Source organism: Strigops habroptila, chromosome 5, assembly GCF_004027225.2.
Source record: "Strigops habroptila isolate Jane chromosome 5, bStrHab1.2.pri, whole genome shotgun sequence".
NCBI classification, from domain to species: Eukaryota; Metazoa; Chordata; class Aves; order Psittaciformes; family Psittacidae; genus Strigops; species Strigops habroptila.
In genome coordinates, this window is record NC_044281.2 from 28,960,112 (window position 1) to 28,986,199 (window position 26,088).

Here is a 26,088-nt window from a genome sequence, read left to right on the forward strand (position 1 = left end):
GGTCGAATACCTGTTAAGTGGATGGCCATAGAGTCCCTATTTGATCATATCTATACAACACAAAGTGATGTGTAAGTGTAAATTCTTGCATTCTTCATGGTTTATGTACTTGTTTAGGGAGATGAGGGAGGAAACACAAGGTACATAGGAGCCAAAGCTGTTATTCTTACAAAGAGACATGAACACAGCCTGGATGGCACCATTAGGTGGCAATGAAATGCAAAATTTTTGCTGTTGAATTAAATCTGAAGAAAATATTATCAGAGACATTTAAGTACGCTCAACAGAGGTATTTAAGTACAATCAGGTACAATTTAGGTACAAGGGTTGGATCTGTTCATGTGACATGGTTGCCCTTGAATTCACACAAATTATTATTCTTTGCTAAAGGTAATGTTCATACCTGAACATCCAGTTCCTGTTCATCACTTGTCTGTAACACTTGCTGGCAGATGAGGAATGGGTTGGCAAGAAAGGAAGAATTATTTAATGCCTGCCCTAACTTCTGTCGAAATCAGTGACAGAACTTCAATTAATTTTAATGATAGCTACCTCAGACATTAGGGGAATAGTCTGGTTCCAGTGCCAAGATGCAAGTTCATTTGCATGATTAGGAAAACAGAGATCCTGAAGATAGATATGCTCCTATCTCCACCTGGGATGATTAGGTGGCAGCTAAGCTGTTTTCTCATCTGATAAGCAAGGAGCCAGGCAGAAGATGTGTATGTATAAATTTAACTCAGGATCAGATACTTTCATTTCTTTCTCTCTGGGATGAATGATGCTTGTGACTGATCACCAGGTAGACACTAAAACTAAATATTATTTATTTAGGAGGAAAACCTTTAGGAAACGGCAAAAGCAGCAGTACTTATGCCTGATTTTCTGCTAGGTAGCATTTTGGGTAGCAGTTTGATACCTTCCATGTTTCCCTTTGAAGGAGGATCTGGCAAAATTAAGGTTTTCATTAAACTCAAATATAGGACATACCAGTCACAATGACATTTCACTTTGGGGAAAAAACACTTTGATAATAACAATATGCGCAAATAGGAACCTTTTGATTTGTACTTCCAAAATCATTTATATTCACGTTTTACACTTTTCTCTGCAGGTCAGAGCAGTTCTAGTGAAATAGAATATTTCACTTGCCTTGGAAATTCCTTACAAAATTAATTTCTAAAATATTTTCATTTATTTTGTTTCACTTAGAGTAAGAAAACAAAACAAATTGGGGTAATTGTTGCGAAAATGTCACTTTTACTTAGGTCTGTTTACAGGTTTTCCTGGGTCTCTTTTTATCCTCCTCAGAGTATCTGTGTGCTGACCTGCTTCTCTAGAATGACTTTTCCCAGAGAATTGTTACAATTCTTTAAAAAACTTCTTAGCATATTTTTTCATTTCTTCATTTTCTGCAAAACAGTTTTGTCACTGTGGTTTGGGGCCAGAACAGATTGTATTGCCATGTAACTGCCCCTTCTTTGATTGTTGATTGATCTTCTGGATCCAGTACCGTTCCTCTCTGTTTGTTTTCTTGATTGGCTGCTATTAAGCCCAGGAGCCCATCTCTTGTGTGTGTGATACACCACCATGCAGAGATTGCCCAGCTGGCTGGCATCAAGAAAGATAGCTCAGAGCCCTGGGCAGCATGCTGGTGCTGTGTAGCTTTACTGATTCCCAGATCTGGATTAGTATCTCTGTGTAAAGCCATGCTGATTTACCAGATTTCTTGGAGATGCATCAGGTTTTCTTAACAGAGCACTGCATTGTGCTTTGTAGGTCTGCTTCACTAGAGTGGTATGAAAAGGTCTAAATATCTACCACACTTACATGATGCCTTTGACTCACTGGTGAGGTCACCTTCGCTGTTTGTGTCATTATACATGAAGTAATCTGGGAGTGTTATATAGCAGCTCCTAATTTAGCCAAGTCCCTACAGGACAGTACTGAGACAGAGTTGCAAAGCAAATCCTCTGCAGTGCTAGGTTCTATGAATGCCATTTGAACAGCAGCAAACTGGTAAATGAAGTAAATTTTTTTTTTTTGCAGCACTGATTAGATCATTAGATAAAGTCACTGAAAATACTATTTTATGAATATTCTTTGGGTTTTTTTGTAGTGCTGCAGTTATATTTTAGGAGAATGTATATAGAAATATACAATTCCAATATGGTCTTTTTTTCTGATACTCTCAGTTTCTGTTTTCCAGTCTCTTCCTTCTAAAGCCTTTCTATGTAGTTAGTGGTTAGCAGTGCCTAACAGCAGTACCAATTGCCAGCATTTACAAAATCCCATTTTTGCTTCAGATGTCAATGACATCAGTGGAAAGCTAGCCTACTGTCTTCCTTTTCACATATTTTTCTTTCCTGGCTTTTTTTGATCACATTTTTATTCAGCAAAATACATAGCACAATGGGAAATTTTTCATCTCCCTTTCCTCCTCCCATAGTTCTTAATTTGTATAATGATTTGGAAGCATTGCAGCATTCTACAGCATTATATACTAATATGTTGTTTCACTAAACAACATTAATGAAGAAATTATTCATTTGATCCATCCTTTCATGTTCTGTAAAATTCCTCTTAAGCAGGAGTATTTTAAAAATCTGCCATGCTACAAAGTTTATTTGAATTAATCATGGACAGATTACAACCTGATGGCAGAGCATAATTGGCTTCAAAAAGGGTATGAGGAGGTATATTAATAAAGTATATGAAAATGCTATAAATATTCATTAGCTTTCAAGAATGTGCAGAGTGATTAAAAATTAATTCAATGAATGGCATTAGGGAGGAAACCAGCAGCATACCACTTAGGAGTGAATAAGACTCACTTTGGCTTCTCTGCCCATTTTGGAAGTTTTATTGCTGTACTTTTGGGGTTACCATTGTTCTTTAAAATGTGAGAAGCAAAAGTGGAATGTAGTCAGGCAGGGGATGAGGTTTGTGGCTAGCTTTTTGAGATGGAATTTTCAAAGGGAATAACACACTGCTGTTTGGTTTGGCAGTAGGTGTGTAACACTTCCTAAAATCTTAGAAGTGGAGTTTTGACAGAAATTACCCAGTGATGAGAACACAAAAGATACAATTTGTCATGAACTGTATATAATTTTGCTTGCAGATGCATCCCAGTGTGTATTCTGTTTGAGTGAAACAGTGCTATCTAGTTTCCTTAATTTTGAACATCCAAATTTCAGCAATTCTGTCAGTTGAGCAGATTTGGAGTAATTTGTAGCTTCTTTGTGTCTCAAAAAAGCCTTCCACTAAAGAAAGAAAAATATTTTTGCATCTCTTCTCCTGGCCTGCCCTCCAAAAACAGACTAATCTATCTAAATATTTCCAACCCATTGAGTAAGGTCTTTTAGTTTGAGCTCATCAATAATGTAGGTTAAAAAAAAGTCTTTATTTCTTGTGTTCATTTCAGAAATCAATGTCTTCTGTTCTATGTTAAACTATATTTTAGGCATTTGGTATTTGCAGAATAAATTATTTCCTCTTCTTCATCAACTCTGGGAAGAAAATGAAGTCCTGAACCATTGAAATGGCCTAACAGAGCAACTGAAATTAAAGGTGCTGATTATGGTTGAAATGAACATATAAAGAAGCACAACCTCATAGTCAAGACAACAAACCAGTTCCTTGGTAACTGAATGAGCCAGCCTATGTAAATTTAGACACATTTCTTAATAGGACTGTAAGAGCCAATTAGGGAGGTTAGACTCCCTTAGTTGCCAAGGGAGGCATCTCCAGGAGCACTGTATGGAAGACTAACAGCCTTTGGACTGGACAACCATGGGAGGGACTTTCTCTTTCTGCTGTCTAGAGAAGATGGACCTTCCCAGGATACAGTTAGCTTTTGTCAATGGATAAAAGAGGGGTATCCCTTATCTCTACTGTCTTGGTTGCTAGCCTTTTTAATGAATGATATTTGGGAACAAAGATGGCCCTGTATGCATCTGTACAGCCCCTCTGGCTCAGCAATGTCTTGAATTTGGTTGGGTTCTCAAAACACTAAAGATTTGTTGGGTGAAAGCCACACTAAGCTCTTGAAATCTACCACTCTAAATAAAAGCTCATTTCTTCTTTTTCAGATGGTCATTTGGAGTTCTGCTATGGGAGATTGTAACTTTGGGAGGCAATCCCTACCCAGGTATTGCTCCTGAAAGACTCTTTAACCTCCTAAAAACAGGCTATAGAATGGAGAGACCAGAAAACTGCAGTGAGGAAATGTAAGTAGCTCTTGATCTGATTGATTTATAAACATCTCTTGAATAAATATATTTTAAAAAAAAAGGTTTAAATAAATACCATATAAATACTATTCTGTCTATCTCAGAGGTATAATCAAAATATGTAGTGCTCAAAACAATGTAACGAAATTAGTGTACAGTAAAGTGCAGGAAAAAAATTGCCAACAGAATGCTTTTAGCTACACCCAAAATATTTGTAGGATATTGAATAACACACTGGCCAAACAATTAAAAGAGTTTGAATATTCAAAACTTTTCAGGGATGGGGAGGAGAAGAATTTAATAAAACACAGTGGTAGCTGAAATATTCAAGAAGATGTTTCACTGCTTTTCTACAAATGCAATAGATGTTCCATCCACAGTCATAGTCTATTAGTTGTCCTGGCATTACATAGAAGAAATGATACCTTAACCAAGAAATCTATACCCTGGAAGACACAAATTTTTGGTGATTTGGTAAGCCCATGGCAACTTCTTTTCTTTTTGGAGACCGTTTGTATTTTGTTGGCTGATTACCAAAACACTCAATGTGAAATATCTTCTCTCTGTGGTTCCTCCATGGCATCTGAAGATGAAGCATGATTTTATGTTCAGTCTGCAAATCTGGTCACGGTCACTTTGTTTTTAGAAAGTTACCAGCCTATAATCACTGTGATATCTCTTGACTGACTTTACACATGAAGGATGCTTTGTCCACATCTAGGCTGAGAAAATACAGTATAAATAATATAATTATTATTTTTTTAATACTATATGCAGAGAAAAATCATTAAGGGTTTCTGAGTTTAGGGCAGGGTAGAAGTTTACAAATGTCACTGGCAAATATCCTTTAGCAAATACTTAATATTTTTTGTTTGTTTGTTTCATTTCAACAGGGAATAAGACTTCATTCCTCAAATATATATTACATCTTTGATAATTATTATGTTAGGCAAGCTGACCATGACAGTTTCTTTTTCTTATTCAAGCCATATCACGGTTTTCCGACTGGTTGAGATTTTTTCTGTTTTACTCAGAAATTTTTCTGACAGCCTTTGAGAGCCCACTTTAAGGACCGTTTTTCTTAAACTGCATTCTCTGCTTTACCCAGTCAAGTAAGAAAGAGATCATGGATGAGGGCGAAAAATGCAGTGCTTTTCAATACCTTGCTGTGGTTCTTGTAGCTAACTATTTCCTCAATTAGAGCAATTTTGTGACTAGATCACTTAGTCCTGAAAACACTTGAGCTAGAAAAAGTAATATGAATGGCACAGATTGGAGAATTACACATCCAGAACTTGGCCAATGTCTGTCTGATAGTCACTCAACTCCAGGACTTTAATTCTGCTTCCTTCAGTTTCCACACTGTATGCTGTAGAAGGTAGTTGAAGATAGAATAAGAATAGATATAATCAAAATAACAATAAGAACAGTAATCAAAATAATGTTATTTTGTGCAAATAGGTTAGTCTTTGCTTTGAAGAAACGTTTACAGAAACTTTTCAGAATTTAAACAGATGAAGTACAAAATTCTACTTTCAGATATAACAGCAGAGTTTTTCAGGTTTGAGGGATGCACATCAGTGATGATATACAAATTTCTTCAAAGTCACATGCAAAACAAATCAATTGGGAATCTGGCACACTGCCTACATGAGGCGGTCCTTTTGAGGAAGTGAAAATAATGAAAGAAATCTAAGACTAGAGTCCTTTAAGGACAGCCCAAGTGGATCATCATTTAAACTCGTAGGCACGCATGAAAGAAAAAGCCCATTCTTGTGAATGTCAGTTGTTGGTTCAAGGGAATGTTTGACAGAACACACAACAAAGATTGATGTACTTGTGAATAGCCTTCATACCACAGTTCAACTTCAGTACTCTAAATTATTTGAGCAGAAGCATGACCCACTTTTAAGAATACCTATTTGATTTTTGTTTTTTGTTTTTTTACTTTGTGGCGGGTCACAGGTACAACCTGATGTTACGCTGTTGGAAGCAAGAACCTGATAAAAGGCCAACATTTGCTGAGATCAGCAAGGAACTAGAGAAAATGATGGTGAAGAGTAGGGTAAGTGTGGGAAGGCATGAGGTTTTGAAAGTTTTTGTGATCATCTGAGCTTGAATGTGTAGAAATAATGATATATTTATTTATTTATTAAAAAAGCTGAGTAGTTTACTTTTCCTCAATTTTTGAAGCACATACCTAGTTTCTTCCAAATGCATCCAGCTTTTTGAGAGCAGTACTAGTTTGTATAGTGGCTTCAGTAACTTCAGCCCTAAATGCACATGAGTTATCCTTAATCGCTTTATCTGTCTTAAATAACTGTAGAAGCCTAGAACTAGAAAAATGTGGTATTTCCTCGAGCCTGATTTAGTTATATGATGGTAGCAACAGAGATACAAAAGCTTTATGATTCCACTTGAGTTACTTTAAAACTATTATAATCCTGTATAGACTTTCTTTGAATGAATGGATGCTGAGGTCTAAAAATAAGTCCAAGTTACATATATCGATAAAATATATACATACCTACTTGCACATAAACACATTTAATTATTTTTAATCTAGTAGTTACAGGAAGGGAGACAGTTACAAATGAGAAACAGGAAATACCAAATTTGAGAATGCGATGGCATTTACATTGGTTGCAAAAAAGACCAATAAACAAATGGGAACACTTTTGCTCAGAATGTGAATGTAAAAATAAGTTCTAAATTAAAAATGGCAGGATGAAAGGTCTAGGCTATACGTCAAATCAGTCTGACTTGCACTGCTAACTTATAGCTGCGGAGAACCAGTCTGCAAACGATCTGCATGTCCAGTGGCAGACATGTAATACAGAGCCTGGGAAGTTTTCTGAAATTCTCACCACAATTAAAACAAAGCAAATCCAAAACAGAGCTTGAGAAATTAGTCATTCTTCTTGCCTTTCTGAATGAAAAATTCTGAAGATTCTTCAATTTATAAAATTGGGTAACTTTACCTTTTTAAAGTTTCATTTCGGTAAATTTCCAAGGGAAAGCTATTTTAAAAGGAAAAAGTGTATTTTAGATTAGTTCAAAATGCTTCATATTTGCTTTTTGCATCAAAGCAATTTAGCAGCATTGATGAAAACCTACAAATTCATGTGGTTGACCTAAATATTTAGTTTTAGAACAACGGCATCAGAATTTTTATTTGGCAATATTTACACAGCTAATTTTATACATGATTATGTAATAGCTTTTGTAAAAATGATGAGAAGATCTGAGTACCTTCTCCTTTAATCACACATATGTATCTATATATTTCAGGCATGCATATGTATTAGGCGTAACAACCTGAAGGTCAAACAAATCAGTTAGCACAGCACTTTAACTTCTTGCTTATTTTACTGATGTGCAGAATTAAGTAAGGCAAGTATTAATATATCTCCAGCCTGTCTAGTGTTCTGGCAAATCAGATACTTCCAAAGATGCTATGGTTGCAGAAAGGAAAAGCCTATTCAGGTGCCAGAGGTACTATCAAAAGACAAATGCAGTGAGGTCTGTAGTTTCTTGTGTTAAAGGTATCACATGCACATAATAGCCTTTATACCCAGCCAGCAATACTGCCACGTATGTTAACCCAGCTTTTTCTGTGTTCACTTCTTAGGACTACTTAGATCTTGCAGCTTCCACACCTTCTGATTCCTTACTTTATGATGATGGGCTGTCAGAAGAGGAGACACCTCTCGTGGACTGTAATAATGCTCCCCTCCCTCGAACCCTCCCTTCCACATGGATTGAAAACAAACTCTATGGTAGAATTTCACATGCATTTACTAGATTCTAGCAACAGAAAAAAAAAAAAAAAAGATTTTTCTTCTGCACTGTTCTCAGACTCTGTAACCCCATTACAGTGTTTCTTGTCTGAATGAAGCCAATCAAAGTTTGCTTGGAAGCTTCTTTTTGGGTTCTTTTGTTTGTTTTTAATTTTGGTAAATGTCAAAGTTTGCATCAGGATCATCCTTTAGTCATTTTGCAGCTGTGTTTAAAATAAATGTTTTTAAAAGGATGTGAAAATAAGTAAAATGACTAGATATCATACAGTGAAAGAAAAAAAAAAGATCAGGGACGTAATCTCAGGGGAAATATAAAATGCTAATGAGTATCTAATTCAACTGTCCTATTGGGGGAGGCTAGGAACATTGGAAATATGTTAGATTCTGCACGTCTAATTTAAGCAGTAGATTTTTTTTTTTTAAATACTGTTTTTTGCCATAGCTCAGTTACAGGACCCATCTGCAATATTTTTTGTTTATCAAGATGGATTTCTAAATTTCAGCTGCTGTTAATGTGTTCTGGATCCATAAGCTGAAATGTCTATTTAATGTATCATAGAATGAAACCAGATTATATATACAGAAAGTAGAAATACTGTATATAAGTATTATATACAGACTAAATTGACATGTAAAGTCCTTTGAATATTGAATTAACAATTGTCATTTTGAAAATACACTCAGCTGTTTTCACGTCCTTTGATTTATTATGAAAATGTCCGTACTAAACCTTGATTGAAAGATGTAGCAAGTGTTTTTAAAAAGAGCATATGCTTTCATATTGTGATGGTGAGATGGACAGTAAAAATGGTTCTTGCCAAAACTCCTACATTTTGTCTCCTGATTAAATACTGTACATGTTTTTAGATACTCACTAACATCACAGATATTTTTTTCATTCTTCAAGCAGTATGACTTTTGAAAAGTTGGATCTTTTAGCTTAAAAGTTGCCATTAATACATGGCTTTGGCTCTATTTTTGATCTGTACCCTAGTTTTAATTTTCTTTAATAGGTTCCCCCAACTCACGTTCACTTTGGGGCACTTAGTGGCCAGATTGTTAAAAGAATGCAGTAACAGGAAACGTTGCCACCAAGGCCGATGGCAGATGCTGAATGCTTAATAAGCAACAAAATCAGATTCCTGTTTTTGAAAATCTTGACCCTGGTGTGGTTCTCTGCTTGTACAGCTGGATCAACATGGTGCTAAGCACTCTGCTTCCATGTTGGTGATCACTTGTGCTTAAACTGAAAGGGAATTACTGGACTCAATGCAAATAGTTACATGCCTGAAATACAGGTTTAAAAGCTGAATCAAGACAAGAGTGCTCAGGACTTTGTTGAACTTTACTCAGCTGTGCTACTGGGCTTTCCTAAAATTAAGCAGGGGATCCCTAGTGAGGGTATGAGAGTGTCCCCAGAACCTCACTGAAGCCAAAGGAAAGGTGCCCATTTAAGTAAATAGAAATACTCTCAGCCATTGGAATAGACTTTGGATCCTGTCCCAAATAGGTTTTATTAATTCTTGGAGCACTTCCTGTACAGCAAGAACTTCCTCTTGCAAAGCAGTATATTGCTACATGATTGTTAAAAAAGAAAATAATGGAAAGTTGGAGGCTTATCAGAAGAGAAATTACTAGCTTTTCATTATGCGCATGTCCATGCATGCACACAATTTTTTATCAAGTAAAGCACTTTATTTTTTCAGGGTTTTTGCCTACATTTGAATTTGTGCTCCAGGGATTTTGAAACATCATTTATATGAATTGATTTGGGACAAAATCCAGTGGACTGGCTTAAAATGTTGAAGGGAGTTTTGCCAAGGGCCTTACTGTCTGCACATGAAGTTATGGTTCTTCAGTGCAGAAAAAATTATCTGTTTTCATTTTTAGGCATGTCATACCCGAACTGGCCTGAGGAGAGCCCCGTTCCACTCACAAGATTCGATGGCACTAACTCTGTGTTTTCAAGATATGCAAATGATAGTGTATATGCTAACTGGATGGTTTCACACTCAGCGGCAAAATTTATGGACAAGTTTGATAGCTAAAATTTTCTTTGTGAAAGGTAATGGACTCCTGAGGGGAACAAAGATGCAAAGAATGGAAAGTCCATTGGCTCGTTCTTTGTACAATTAACAGCCAACTTTTAAATTGGCAAAACCTTTTATTGGTAGTTTCTAAAGTGTGTTATTCATGCTAAAGACTATAATTGGTGATTTCCCCATTCAGAAAACATATCAAGCTGGATAAGAGTTGTAGTTCCAGTACTTCTTTCTAGATTGCCATTTTGCAGATGGTTCCATTTGGCAACTTCTTACTGGAAATGGCCTTGCACTTCATTCTCGCTGTTTTTTAGACTAACCATCCTGTGTCACAGCTTTCTTGTATGCGAAAATGTACTTGAACTGCTACTTTTATAGTGGCTGTTAGCATATGACCACTTGATCTAAGCAGGAAGCACAAACAATATATGGAAGGGAGGGGGGAAATAGGCTCCCAAATTACTGAGCTTGCTAGCAAATGAGAAGTGTAATGAAGCCTCTATCTTGGTTTGGAAGCAAACATGAAGTAACTCAATAGAGGACTTGAGATTCAACATTTGAAATCTTGTAAAATGTGTTGTCTTAATGAAAATTTATTAGTCTTAACTTCTCTTACCTTTAGCACAATGGAGATAAATTTGATACAAGATAAGCTGTATAAACTGATGGCAATCAAGAGTGTTCACCTGAGACAATTTACTTTCTATCACCTACACCTTACTAATGTTAAAATGTACAATCTTGTACAATCATAATTCCTCTTATAAGTTCAAAATAGACTGTACAGGATTTTTAGATTGAATTCAAGTAAACAGATTTTGTTTGCAGTCATGTTCAGAGGGTTGGAGTCCTCTTCTCAGCTCCAAATTGGATACACTGCCATGCACAGGACACTGCCATGACATAACTTCAAATAAGCCTATTACCTTGGAAGTCATGAGTAAACAACACTTGCAAAAAGCAAAATCAGTGTAAAACTCTACAGTTAATGAAACTATACAAGGAAAATGTCATTGGAATTTATTAAGGTGAAGTATAAAAATGTTGTGCTTACAACACTGACTTGATATTTGGGAGAATTATCAGACTGTGGGTCGTGTTCTATATGGAAGAGTAAACGATCAGCACTACTTTTGTCTTTATTTGTAATCTAATATCGTTAAAGGTAACTGTTTGCTGCAAATGTTGGGATGTAAATCCTGAGTGACCCATTGTTAGCATTGTGACGGTTATTCCAAATAATCCAGTTCTACCAAAGCTTGCTCCTGTCATTTACAATCCATTTTAGCTGTTTTCAGATGTTGTTTTGTGTATCACCTTTATGTTTCCATTAAAGTCTGTGATTTCAGAAACAAGATCTTGAGTCAGACTGCCAAAACCCAAACACAGATTTTCATTTTACAGAAAGTGAGATATAAAGTTCGGTGTTGGAATTTAAACACCTTTACCATTGGATATCATGCTTGATCCTATCCTGGTTTCAGACAAGCCCTAAGCAGAGTGACTTTTACTTTGTACAAACGCTTACTCTGTTGTGTAATGCTTATGTACAGTAAACAGATACTGCTATGTATATGAAAGGGGTTCGGTTGTGATATAATGGTGATCTTCACTGGCATGACACAACTGTCAGAATAGATGAGCTTTTTTTTCTATTGAGATACCTATGAAAAAATAAGAGACAAATGGCACTTGTAACTTTTTGCTTTGTCCAGTCCTTTAAGTGGGAATTCTTTATTTGCCATGGACAATCAAGACATCAAGATTTTGTTTAATTTTTTTTTTAATTCTTCCTTAAATTAAGAATTTCTTTTTGTCAGCTATCTTCTGCAACAGTAATAAACTGGGAGATATGAAGCACCCAGTTTCTAACCTGAAAAGCCCTGTGACAACATTGCTGTACAGTAGGTGAGTGGTATAGTAACTGATGCTGAAATAACGAGTGGATGCAGGAAGTATTGCGTATTTTAGACTTCCAGCATGAGTCAGCGTTGTTTCAACCATTAATTCCTGTGAAAAAATTTACTAATTGTTATTGTCACCTATGTTAGAGACATAGATTCTGCATATAAAATACATACACAGCTCATAGTTATAGTTGCCATGCACAATTACTTGCATTAAGTGCAACTTAATGAAAAATTCTTAACAGGTGTTTCCTAATCCAGCTGATTTTGACTCCCTTCCTGCTTGTGAATGTTGGTAAAATATTATTACTTACAAGTATTCATTTGTAATATGAAAGCTTCTTATGTATTTGTGTATGATATTTTTGTATTTCCATCGAAGTGTTTCCTATTTTTTCTGTGTTGCCATTAGTTAGGATGGTGACAGTCTTGTTTCAGTTCCCCATTAGAGAGTAAATGTACTTCCCATGTGGGAAAAAAGTGAAACTGCAGATGTTTATTTCCACCAGTGCCAGAAATACTTACGCACCTGAGGAAAGAGAATTCAAAAGGAACAAATGACTGAACTAAATGTACAGGTGGGAGGGAATAACGTTCTAAAAATTTCTGCCAGCCTTTTCTAAATATCTATGGAGATATTTAGAATGGAGATGATATGGTTTACTTGGTTTGTGCTTTATGTTGTGACAGATGGGGGAGAGAATGAATCTCATGTGTCCTTTCAGTCATCACAGCAGTACAAGGAAGTTATTATAATACTCATTTCTACAAACTTTTCCAGAGGTATGATACTCAGAAAATCTACTGTGAGAATGGAGATTTTAATCTGCAGACATTGGCCTGAAATTTTAGAAATTAAGACATTTTAAAAAAATCTTGTCCCATGAATATGAGGTACATAATACTTGAATTGTGGTTTTATGAACAACTTGTCATGCAAAATATGCATGAATCTCTATGGTACACTCAAACAGACCTAAGTAAGTCTCAAAAATTTACAGTAAAAGCAAGTTATTATTCCTTGATATTTTATAATCTCATATGAATAATAAAACCCTTAAAGTATATCTGAAAAGGTCATTTCTACTGTAACTTTTGAAAATCCCCCCCCAAAATTGCTTATAATTTTGAAATGCTTTCATTTAAAATTCAGCCGACCTAAAAGCCCCCTGTCTGTCACTGCAGCTATGGCGGTAAATTTATAGCAAAATATAAGCGATGATGTTCAGCAGCACCAGATCTTAGGGAGCACCAGGCAACGTTCCCCATAAACAAGATACAGATTGTCCATAGTGAGATGAATGCTTTGACTTTTTCCAGCCTAAGTTATCTTTCTGAAAAAGAATCCTATGATTCCCTAAAGATGTATAAAAGTATGTAAAATCTTAATAAGAACACTTAAACTGTTCAGGTCCACTGCGTCTAACTTCATATAATCTAAGCAGCCTCTCTGAAGTTAGTGGGTTCATTCATGAATAAATTTAAAAAATTTGCTGGTCTAAAATCAAATATCCCAATAGTCTGCTAGCAAAAATACCGAAGATATTATCAAAATGTGGACAAAGTAGCAATAGCCCGGTCTACCCACCCTAGCACAGTATTGTAACTTGTCTATCTAGTAGCAGTATTTGGAGGCAGGTACTAGACACTAGAAGACAAGTAAGCATAAATATATCTCTAACGTACATCTAGAAGAGACAGTCAATGAAATATTTTTCAGTAATTACCAAGTTCTTCAGTCAATATGAGTTGTACATATAAGCAGCATGTAAGTTGTACATGTTTCTCATTTCTAATACTTTGGAACAGCAATCTGCATCTCCCAGTTACCATAGAGAGATATATAGTCGTAGTGCAGTTTGAGAGGATGAATAGGTCCTCTCTTTTCATAGCATGTTTTTGGGTTTACAAGGTTTTATAAAGGGTTGCATGGTATCTCAACATATTTCTTGCTAAAAATTTATTTCTTTGAGCTGTTATGAAAGTTCATTTCACTGATAACATTCTGAAATTAAGTAAAAAGGTGTTGCCTACCTGAGTATAGACAAGTACACCTCCCTGTAAGTTCATCTGAAATAATTAGTTCCTTACTTTGGGCTAATAAGGTAGATTTCATAAAAATCCAACTTCATCTCATCTGGAAGCTGTTGCATATGATTACAGGTCAATACAAAATTGTATGAGTCATTTAAGAGCATTGCAGTTGTACTTTACCTGTAAAGAAATAACTTTCCAAGTTTCATTATTAGAAAAGAGAATGAAAGAGTGTTCATCTCCAAAGTCGTTAAAAAAATCAGTAACTTTTGAAATCAATGACAATGTAATGATTGTTGTCACTAGGTATCAGACTGAGAGTTTGATTCTGTCTTTGCTGATATAAGCAAATTGTGTATTACCATATAAGATAACTGGGTTTAGTGCATTTTTACCTTGCCACGAGTAAAGCTTTCCACTTAATCAGCTAAGCACAGAAGTCTGTAGAGGTTCAAACCATTACACTGATAGCAAGTAATGTGTGTATTTTGAATAGTGATGTTTGCAGTAGGTGTTTCTGTTACTTTTGTGAAGGTTTTGGGGGTTTTTTTTGTTTATTGGCTCACAAATATAGATAGGGTATTCACAGAACACTCAGCTTTAACCTAGGTCACCTCCCATTACATCTTTGATAAGCCTCTGCTAATTTAATTTTCTTTATGAAAGAAAATACAGCCAATGGAGCAAATGTTGACTCAGAATATTAATATAAAAAGATGCCTATTTTATCACAGTATTGATGTAGTGGAAAGATCCACTAGTTGCATGGTCAGAATTACTGAATGTAGTTGTGCACAGATGCAGTGTATTAAAATGGGAGTAGGGTAAAAGCAAGAGGTAACAGTTAAAAGCAGTCACTGTTCCCATCTGCTCCGCAGGTAAGGGGTAGGGTCCTATCAGCCTGGTACCTGCAGAAGTCCCCATGGGAAGTTAGGTTACCCCCACATTTTGTGTAAATTTTCTCTAGTATTTAGAAGATGACATACAACTAAAGCACTAAGTTAGAGACTTGGGGGGGGGGGAGGTGGGGGGGAAAGTGGTGGTGTGAGCTGATTTATCAGCTTCATTTTCTCACTCTCTTTGCAAGAGATTGTTATTAACAGAACCAGATATTATGATTATTTCTGAACTTCAGAAATGTGTTGGCATGTCCCAAAAGAGAAATAGAGATCATATAATCATAGAAAGGTTTGGGTTGGAAAGGACCTTAAAGCTCATCTGGTTCCAACCCCCTTGCCATGACAGGGACACTCTCCACTAGACCAGGTTGCTCAAAACTCCATCCAGTCTGGCCTTGAACACTTCCAGGGATGGGACACCCACAACTTCTCTGGGCAACATGTTCCACTGTCTCATCACCCTCATAATGAAGATCTTTTCCTAATATCTAAATCTCCCCTCTTTCAGTTTAAAGCCATTCCCCCTTGTCCTATCACCACATGCCCTTGTAAAAAGTCCTTCTCCAGATTTCTTGTACGTCCCCTTTAGGAAAACTGCTCCATGGTCTCCCCTGAGCCTTCTCTTCTGCAGGCTGAACAACCTCAAGTCTCTCAGCCTCAATGGAGTACTCCAGGTGGGGTCTCATGAGAGTGGAGTAGAGGGGAAGAATCACCTTCCTCAACCTGCTGGTCATGCTTCTTTTGGTGCAGCCCAGAATATGGTTGATTTTCCCTGCTGGAAAGCATGTCCAGTGTAGCAGGACTAGCTTTTTTACATGTTCTAATCTCTAAGTGGAGGATAGAATAGAATGTAAGCCAACATATCTAGGGCCTTAGTTTTAGAATTATGTTTGCAAAATAATTTATTATTGAATACTGCAGGGACATATGATTTTAATCTTTCAAAACACTGGTGCCAAAAGTAGTTGCGGAGTTACTAGCACTATCTCTATTGGACAAGGAGTCTGCAGATGACTGCAAATAGCAGGTGTGTGTTCTCTTCTCTGCTATCACCCCAGTATTCCTTATTCTCTATTTGAGCTGATCTCGGCAGGAACATGGATTTGCCGATAGGAGACTTTCCCTTATGCTGAAGTCTGCAGGAACAAAAGGATTTGAGATGGTGAGGAGGTGGAGACCCCTTCTTCTATTCATATTCTGCAGGATGGTGTTCCCTACCTTCTCACTCTTGAAACTTGTGAACGGACAAGCTACTGAGCAGACAGAATTGTCAGAAGGCAGACATCCTTTCTCCTAGGCATAGGCCATGCAGAAAGCATCAGGTGAGGGCTCGCAGGGAGGCTTGGCAGCAAGCGCAGGTCTAGACTCACACTCTTAAGCCCTGCAATGTAACAAATGCATTCTGAAGTTAAAGAATGGAGGTTCGCTTTAAAAGTATAGCCCTGATCTGAACTGAGAAGTTAATGTACATGTAGCCTCTGATGTTAAGAGAGGGTTGGTACCTAATAACCATAGCATGGTTTGTGATTGTATATGCCCAGAGCTCCAAGGTTGTAACGAAAAGAGAAAGTTATCCTTACACAGAATCGTAGAATCATGTAGGTTGGAAAACACCTTTAAGATTATCCCATGGGGTTGTAGCTAACACATCTCCTCCCACAGAAAGCTGTAGCTGTTAAAACCCCTTGGCACTTCCAACACTGGCTTCTTACTGTTAACCAATCTGTTTATACAATTCTTTCTTAAACGTGCCATTATCATTAGCCAAATTTCAGCAAATTCCCAGCAACAAAAGGAAGGTTTAGAAATGCCAAAATAAACCTTCTGCATCTTCAGGGGCTTCAGAGATGTGAAACAGATCTAGTCTGTGTACAGACACAAACGGAACAAGTTTGGTTGGAGCGTATATGCATTTCCCTAGGTTTTTGCCTTGTGATGGTAGACATCTGATGTAGAACAAGAAACTTTGGTCTGCCAAACCTAAACTCTTTTATCCCATGATATAGCCACAGATTTGAATTCCTGTAGAAACTCAGCCTAGATCTGGTTATCGGTCATTTTCCAGTCTGATTTTTCTGCATTCCACAGGTCACATAAATACTTTTTAAAGCACTTACATAATTTTTCCGCTATTCAGGGCTTTCTCTCCTGACATGATCATAGTTGAAAGAGTTTGATGTGTGCACTGATTTTCAGTTGCAACATGTGCCATTTTTATAGCTCCCTGCCAATGCAATTTCCTGTCTGAATTTACTATGCTTAAGGATGGAAGTACTTTACATTTTTTAATAAAACTATATCAAATGAACTTGTATTATAAGTATTTGGTTTGCTAAGAATCTTCCTTGCCTATATTTAGGTAAATTTTAAGGTTATTTTGCGGAAAAAAACCCCAAACAATTCCATTTCCTCTTCCAGTTTTTGTGAAGTAAGGTATAGCCCAATGCAAATCAATAAAACATTAGAATACACTGATCCTACTTGTTTACCGAATTGCTACAAGTAACAAGAATAGTATCCATTTATTTAAGAGTATTTTCAAAAAGGGAAGAAATTTAGAGTAACTTTGTTACAACCTTACATCTGTTGGGAGGTAAAATGTCAAAAAGGTGGAATCCCGAGTAAGTGGTGGGTAATATGACAGACAAGGGGGGGGCTGCTCTCATTCCTGGAGAAAGCTGCTAAAGGGTGCATCTTCTGAAGATGATTGAAAAGTCTGGAAGAGCATTATTAAGACTGAGATGTAGGAAAAACCCATGGAAATATCCAGGAGACAAATACCAGATTTATAGTGTATTTTTTTAAATGCGTATGCAGCAAGAATGAGCAGGGTTCACTGTTCTCCAAGATAGTTTTTGCCTGGTCAGGACTGTCAGTGATTGGTTTGACAGCAGAGGACAAGAAAGATTCTTTCTGCTACAGGGTATAAATAATTGAGAGATTTTAGCCTTGAGTCATGAAATCATTCAAATGGTTTTCATGTGCAGAGGCTTTCTGAACAGTGGCCTGGTCCAGATGTAGCAAATATAAAGGCATTAAGTTTATGCTTATTACAAGGGTTTTTTTTTAAAACATGATTGTTGGAGGTCTCATCCAGTGTTGTTCTTCCAGGATCATTTGTTAAAATGAACTGTGACAATTTGTTAAATACTGAGCAGAAACAGATCATGTGGATTTTTGTAAAAACACTACTGAGAATATTTTAATTTATACTGAAAGATATTTATCACCATTTTTTACATACACATAAAGTAAGGAAATTAGATTGCAAGAAGTTGTCATCAGAGAAAACTTTTACACCAAATAGAAATAATGTTTTTTGAATTATTTTTACTTGCTTAACTGACTCTCCATTATGGTTTACTAATGTTAAGAAATGTGAAATTACTGTTTTGAAACACTAGGCCTTAAACTAGAGATTACTTAGAATAGTTACCATTTCAAATTATAATCACATATTTATTAGACAACACAGAACACTATTCATGCTATTAGACCTTGAAATGTAGTAATATGTATAGCGCATATTCTCCTTATTGCTATAAAAGGCATTAAACGTACAGTAAAGACCTTGTAATACAAAATTTGAATGTAGCTTGGGGGAGCAGCAGGAGAAGGTACAGTGCTGTATCTTGCATACTGACCCTATAATCCACGTTACAACAGAAAGCATACAAAAATATCACATCCCCCTCAGCAATTAAGCATCACCTCCATATGTGTCACAGGTAAACAAGAGCCACTAGTTAATCTGGATACTGGAGTTAAATTAAAAACTGACATTATAGCTTTTAGCCTACTTGCTTATTCCACGCGGCCCCTCGGTGGCTCCCAGTCCCTGGCACTGGGTTTGCTGTGCTCTGATCTCCCTCCACAGCAGGGAGGTTGCTGATGGCCTGAGAAGCTGGGGCAGAAAGTTGTGCCAGTTCATGCTGGGCTGCTGCTGGCAGTTACCTGTCTCAGACAAGGGATGCTCAAGGATCCTTTCCTTTGGCTCCACCTCATCTTTCCAGAACCCCAGTGCTGTTAGGTTTTCCCATGTAAATAACCAATGTGCAGAAGCACAAGCTCACATCATCCTGATCGCCAGGTCTGCCTCATGTCTCATTATTAGCTGGAGGATTCACGACATGCTGCTTGTGTTTAGCCCAGGTCTTATCAAACCTCACAGCTGCAGCTATCAAGCAGCTGGCTTGTGACCAAGAGATCAAAATTGTAGACACTTGCCCCACACAAACATACAAATATCAGCAGCTTGTTAGCATTCACAGGTTAAGCTATTTTTTTCACCTGCTACATGAGGCCAGATTTTATAATTTGCGTTTGTCTGCATTCATGAAGAACATCCTCATGTTTTGAGTGTTAAACTCAAAAATGTTAAAGTTATAAAATTAACCCATGTTAACTTTAACACAGGCTGCACACCATTTCTATGATGCCTGAGTTGCAGAAACAGCCAATTTTAAAGACTTTTTATCTCTGTGCTTATCCTGTCATAGATATGATTTGTTTTTTAAAATACTACAAGTAGTTGCTTGTCTAGCACAGTCACAGAACTGGTAGCTGATGTTCTTGAAATCTGAATTAAAAAGGGAATGAAAATGGAACAGAAATGTCATTTATAACCATTCAATTCCATCTGAACCTTATATTCCTTAATTTAAATGGGGAGCAGGCTGCCAGATCGCATCTTTTTCATTCTAGTTCTAAAAATAGGAGCAGGAAAGGAGAAGCGGGAACAAATTTTCCTTGCTCTTGAGAGGAGTGGGAACAAATTCAAGTGAATTTCAAAGCATCTTGCTATTCAGCTCTCCTATGATTGCATTTGTAATGTAAAATCTTGCTTTGAATTAATTTGATTTAGAATTCTATTTTACTGACAGATGTGAGCCATCACAAGATTTGCATTAGCAAAGTTTTTTCTTAATAAAAAAAATAATAAAACAATTGTTACAAGTCAAAAATTAAAGAGGAGCTTGTGACACCACTAGGAATGTAGTCAGTAACATTTGACCCTGACTTTGAAAATCAGTTCATCTTTACCAATTGCTTTTATAGTAATAGTGAACTCTCAATAGCATGCTTTAACAGACTTCTCAAAATCAGCCACCGTTTTTATGCACCACAGGAACAGTTGCTGATTTCCATGAAAATGTAAATGCAGTATTTTCAACTGCTAAGTTGAGGTATGGTATTTTTTTTCTGGTTGTCTGTTGATATTCTGTGTTAGCCTCTTGATGAGGGAATAGTGTACATCTTACCTTCCTTTAGCCCTCTCTTACACTATTTCAACACTGTGAGAATTTTTCAGTCATGGATAGTAAAGTACTACCAATAAAATCAATGTCATAATGTGATTTTACTATTATTTCCATGTCATTTTACAGGAGGAGTAGTTTACAAATGCAGAAAAAGTTGCATTTAAAAACATGTTAATGATGTATACAGAACAATGAGTGGTACCAGAAACAGGAGAAACAAACATTACTTATGAACTGACTGGAGTTTGGACTTAGAGGGAGATGTTTTTTGGACAGTGCCAGACAAGCCTGCACCTAATGCTGGAAACACTGGCCTTGCACTAACTGTTTGTTAATCTGTTAGCATGTATGATTATCTCTGTTTTGTATGCCCCTACAGCTTTGTCTTTATTTTGCGTGTAAGGTGGTAGTGGGTTTTTTTGACTACTGGACAAGCTCAGTGGGTACAACAGGTTATGCAGTAAGGCATATTAAATGCTGACATACCAAGTATTTTGTATAAAACGTGAAGCATCTCAGATTAAGGAAGCCCAAGTGTTTCCTTCTATAAAGATACTGTATTTAATGTAGATACTTATCTGAATAATTCAAGCTTTGGTGCATGAGGTTTTCAAGAACAAAAAGAAACCCAACCACATAACCAACTAAAAGACCTTGATAATTTATACTGTTATCTTCTCAGACTAGGAGTGCTCATGAAAGATTGTCTGTCCTAAATCTCATGTATAGAATGACCTAACTTATTTCTTTTTCCGCATCCTTGACAGTGAAAGCTACAGTTTAAAAAATATTTTAATAGAATTGATTTTAAATGTATTACTTTATAGCTTTAACAGCTTACTGTTCTGCAATACCAGAGAAGTTTAAAAAAAAAAAAAAAAAAAGGAATGTGTCATTTTTGGTGTTTTGCATAATATTGAGTTCTCTAGTCAAAGTCCTCCTAATTTGTTTTCCATTCTACATAAGGAATATGGCTGCTTGGACTTCGTTTCAGGGCTGCTTTATAGTCAATATATTTGTGATGAAGTTGTCTTATCTTTTTAGAAAAATGCCTAGAGCACTTCCTGGTGTCATTACACAAAAGCTATATGGTAAAGGTGTCTTGGAATAGCCAGAAATAAACCAATATAGAATTCTAGCACTACATACGTGAATTACTTTCCATGTGTGTTGTTACTGGTTAGTCTGGTATGATACCCTGGTGCAGTTGCAAGTGAGCGGTGGAGCCTTGGGCATATAACCCATTATGCCTGCCAGAAAAAATAAGGCCATGTGGCCAGGAAAAATGATCAGGTACTGCTGCAGAATACTGCCTGCTGCTCTCAGCTGGAGCAGGCAGCAGAGCCTAGGCACTTAACGCAGCTCCCTGCAATTCCCCTTCTGTGATCCTCTGCGGCACAAACCAAAGTGACACACATACTTCTGGTACAGTAATATTTCTGGGATCCATTTACTACGATGAAAGAGCTCAGCCAACACTTGTTGCTAACAGTGACTGCATACTGATTGCAAAAAAAAAAACAAAAAAAAAAAAAAAAGTTTTTTTAAGAGACTGTATCCAAACAATTCAGATGTATCCTTCCATACGCTTTTCCAGATGCCAACACCATTGAGAAAGTTAAACTAAATTATCAGTATTCAAAGAAAAAATAGGTGGACTATACTACACATTTTTGTTACCAGAAGAAAGCTTTTTCAGATAGTAGATAAATTTGATTTGTATTTACATTCACTTACAGCTGTGATTGTATTGATTATCTTTTCTGATAATCTGAATGTTTTCTATTTTCTTGAATGAGTACAAAAATTACTGAGTCTGCTTTAATGTATGGAAAGACTCTATAAATTTGAAGTCAGTTGATACTGTCGTTGATATAGTCTGTACAGATTGTTTTCTAATGAGAATTTCTGAAAGGAAGTAATTTAGCAACTGTGATCCCAAAACAGCAGGAAAAAACAATTTATAGCAGTTCATTTCCCAAACATTATATAAATTATATGCTTCTGGGTCCACAATTTAGTACATTATAATACCAAAAAATTAGTATTTATTTGATACCAACCCACAATGTAAATAAAGTCCTTCAACATTCAAAGGCATAGAGACCAAAAGTCTAAGCATTGCCAAAGTCAAAACGTCTCGACAATGCAAAATAAACAGTAACAGTTTACAATAAATGTAGGAACAGTAACAATAAATATGGGAAGATTACTGCATGGTAGAGTTGCTCTGGTGTGTTGGTGCAAAGTAAGTTTACAAATGCACTGTCTCTCCTAAACCTATCCTAAGTCGAGATTATTTCAGCCTCTAAAGCAGTAAAATATCTAGACTTTCCAAGCACTTTTAATACTCATTGTAGATGCTCCATGATAATGATAAAACAGTAATGGTTTCCTTTTTACTTTGGGAGGTACACATAAAGCAAGCCCCAGGTTAGGCTTTCAGTGATCTGGTTGATGCTCACACTACAGCATCATCAACGGAGCCTGAGGTCGAGGTTAGCATAATACTGCACCACCCCTCCTATGACGCCTTATTTCATAGCCCTTAGCAATATGTATTTGGATGGGACCAGAGACAAATTAGAATATAATTTAGAGTAAAATCTTACAATGAGGACTTTAAGGGAAGAAAATATAAATCAAGATGATTAAAATACTATAGTGTGGTTTATTTCAGGCTATTAAAAATTCCTTATACTTATGGTTGTGCTGTTCAGTATTTGTTATAAATAATTTGCAACAACTAAAACAAGGATACAGAAAGCAACTTCACATGGGATTGCCTTGGAATTGTGCCATCAGCAAGGCTGAGCTGTGGTATTTGACAAAAAACCCTGTGTCAAGGCAAATTAATGACTATTGTTTGGCAATTAAAGTTCTGATTTTTTAAGCAAAACAACAGACCATTTTTCTTATTCCAAATACACATTTCATTTCAGCTTGAGAGGATAAGAGAAGAAAAATATCCACTGTTGAAGGATTGCTTTTTTTTCTGTTCTCCTTTGGTCTCATTTACATTACTCCTTCACTTTGGCATCATGCTGCCAGATCAGGTCCTCTCTCTTTTCTTTTATATTGTTTCTTCCCCTCCAGCCCACACATATGCTTTTAAAAAAAAAAAAAAAAAAAAAAAAAAAAAAAATAGGAAAGAAAGAAACCAAAACCCACTGGAGGCTGGAGCTAATGCTGTTCTGGAAAACTTTTTCTTTTTTCAAATAAGCTATTGCCAGCCACTTCCTTTCCCCCAACTGTACCAATTTAACAACAGCGTTTAACAAAGTTTAGCAAAACTTTTTAAAAGCCTGTCTGTCTCTAAAATAATCATCCTATCATAACATTTTAACAAAATTCAGAGCTATGTCACCTAAATATATATATATACTTATTGCTTTCAGATGCTAGGAAGTCTACCTTCTTTATTCACAAACTGGGAATTCCTCTGTAGGCCTGTAAGACTAACACTAAATGGGAACTACAACATCTGTCAGCATAAATATAGGTCTGAGTTATGAAGGAATGTCTAATCTTGGAATAGCTCATTCTGATAGAAGAGTCAGGAAATTATACACAACATCACTGCAAAAACATTGTTTTTCCTGTTGTGAGGTAAACCTCTTACAAAGAGATGACTATGAATATGCAAATTGTATAGTTTAAGAAACCTATTCTTCTTTCCTTCTCTCAATCTGGGAAAAAAAAATCAAAATTAAGGAACTCTGGTAAATAAAGGAAACTGGCACTTAAAGAAGAAACAAGTATTCTGTGTACCATCTCCTATAAGGCACTGTAGAGATCTCCCTGCACAGTGGCAACTAGCTTTTATGCAGAAACGTGGTACCTAGAAAGCCTGACAGACAGTATTCAGAGTAGGGTTGCTCTCTGAAGACCAACCAGTGGGCGATGCAGGGTTGTCAGAGCTTATTTGAGATCTACATTGTTAATTAAATCAGTATTTTCAGTTATTTCCATTCTGTAATCTTCTTGTATGTCCAAATAGTACTGTGTCTACAGAAAACTGCAGTCTCCAGCATCAGTAAAATAACACAGATGTCTAATAAACTCCTACCCATTTACCACAACACAGAAGACAAGCAAGAGCTAAGGCGTACTCAACAGTCAATGAGTACTATATGCAACACTGAAAAATTGCATGAGGTCAGGTTTAAAATAGCAGTATATTTACATACTGTTTTTGAAAAAAGAACGAGCCCACGTTTACCTAGTTTCAGAAGCACATATGTGAAAATCTAAAACCTTCTGATAACTCTCTTCTCATGAGATTCTTCAACTGTATTTTTGATGGATACCTAACTTTAATGATCCAGCCTCATGAGAAGCTTCAAAGGGTAGGAAAGTGCTCACACAGATGGCTGGTCACACCAGTTAAGTGTGCTTTCCCTGGACCAGAGCACTGATGTAGAGCCTGACAGTGAAGAGGGTTCCCAGTCTATGTGGAAAACCCAACTATTTAAAATCACCGTTTATTTAAGGTATTGCCTGGAAAGACCTTTGTTGTCTGAGGGCTTGAAATCCAGACCAAACAGACCAGGTCCTTGGCCACCCATCCCCCTCCCAGGCTGTGTGGTGTAGCTATTTATGAACGAACGGGTTTCCGTCTGCCTGAAGACAAAGGGCTGCTCTGTGCTAAATGGGGTGCAGACATCGACAGAGCTCTAATGTGACAGAGAGAGCCTCTGCTGCCAACACCATCGAGGGCTCCGCTCTGGAAAGCACTTAGTGCCTACCTTTCAGGCAAGTGAGCAGCTACAGGCTGACCAGCAGAGGGATGTCAAGTAGGGCATGCAGGCCTTTACAAGAATAAGCCTTTACTTGCTTTTGAGTGCATAGGACTCTGGTTTTGATGAGTGAGGCCAGAAACATTCGATATACAGTTGTGAAAGAACACTACTACCTCATCTGTTTCCTGAGTTGTTCCTGGCCTTACCGTTTAAAGCTGTTATAGGCCACCCTTCCTGCAGACTGCTGAAAAGTGCACAAGATCCTAAGCCTGGCTTCAAGTCAAGCCCTGCACAAAAATAATTAATAAAATGAAATGTTCTTCTGGAAATGCCGAACTGTAAATATATATTTGGGTAAGTAGAAAATAATTATTAGTAAATTCTGCTTGTCGTAGACCCTGCGCCTCCAGCATGAAGGCTACCTCACAGTTTTACGGTTTTGTTACCATTTGTAAAACCAGCATCGCTGTGCTGCTGCTGGACCTCCGCCCGCCGTTGATCTCCACGGCTGGCACTGCAGTGTCTGCCATCCGCACTTACACAGTGCCATGGCTGTGCCCGGAGAGGCGCACAAGCACCTGTCTTGGCAGAACAGCTGTGCGAGATAGGGCAGCGCAGAAAAAGCGCGGCCCTCACCCAGCAGCGCGGCTGCTTCCCTGCAGCGGCAGTTGCCATGGCTGGGATGCTGAGCACGCCGCGGCCCGGCGCCAGCCGAGCGAGGCCCCGTGCAGACCAGGCAGCGCACGCTCGTGGGCCTGGGGCCAGATGCGCCCTTCTCCCCCTGCGCCCGACTAGACCTGCCGCGGTCTGCGCGCGTCACGCGTGGCTTAGGGTCGATGAGCAAACCCGCCCGACGAGCACTCCCGGTAGCTCCGCACGTTGCTCGCTACCGGCCGCACAGGGGCGTACCTATCACACCCCCAACGATAACTCTCAGACACACATCTCGCTTCCCCAGGGCGCACCAGAGCCTTCAGCCTCGGGATGTGCGTTGGCCGGGGTGCGGGGCAGGGCACTCCGGGGCGCTGGGCGGGCAGGGGTCCGCGGGCCCCGCTGGGCACCCCCCAGGGCCGCCGCCACGTGGGGGGGTGTGGGGAGGGGTGGGATGCTCCGCATCGCGGCCGCCACCGCCGCCCGGTCCCGCCCCGGAGGCGGTGAGGGGCGGCCGGTG

General features: G+C 37.7%; 1 protein-coding gene across 3 annotated transcripts in view; it reads left to right on the forward strand.

Annotated features, from left to right (window-relative positions):
- The window catches only part of RET (ret proto-oncogene), a 152,709-nt gene extending 141,278 nt beyond the window's left edge, over window positions 1-11,431 (forward strand). For all 3 annotated transcript variants that reach the window (XM_030485495.1, XM_030485496.1, XM_030485497.1), the window contains 5 exons: window positions 1-71; window positions 4,092-4,229; window positions 6,198-6,297; window positions 7,864-8,011; window positions 9,923-11,431. In XM_030485495.1, coding sequence (XP_030341355.1) covers window positions 1-71; window positions 4,092-4,229; window positions 6,198-6,297; window positions 7,864-8,011; window positions 9,923-10,080 — 615 coding nt within the window. In that variant the 3' untranslated portion in view covers window positions 10,081-11,431. The remainder of the gene's footprint in view (window positions 72-4,091; window positions 4,230-6,197; window positions 6,298-7,863; window positions 8,012-9,922) is intronic.
- The last annotated feature ends 14,657 nt before the right edge of the window (window positions 11,432-26,088 follow it).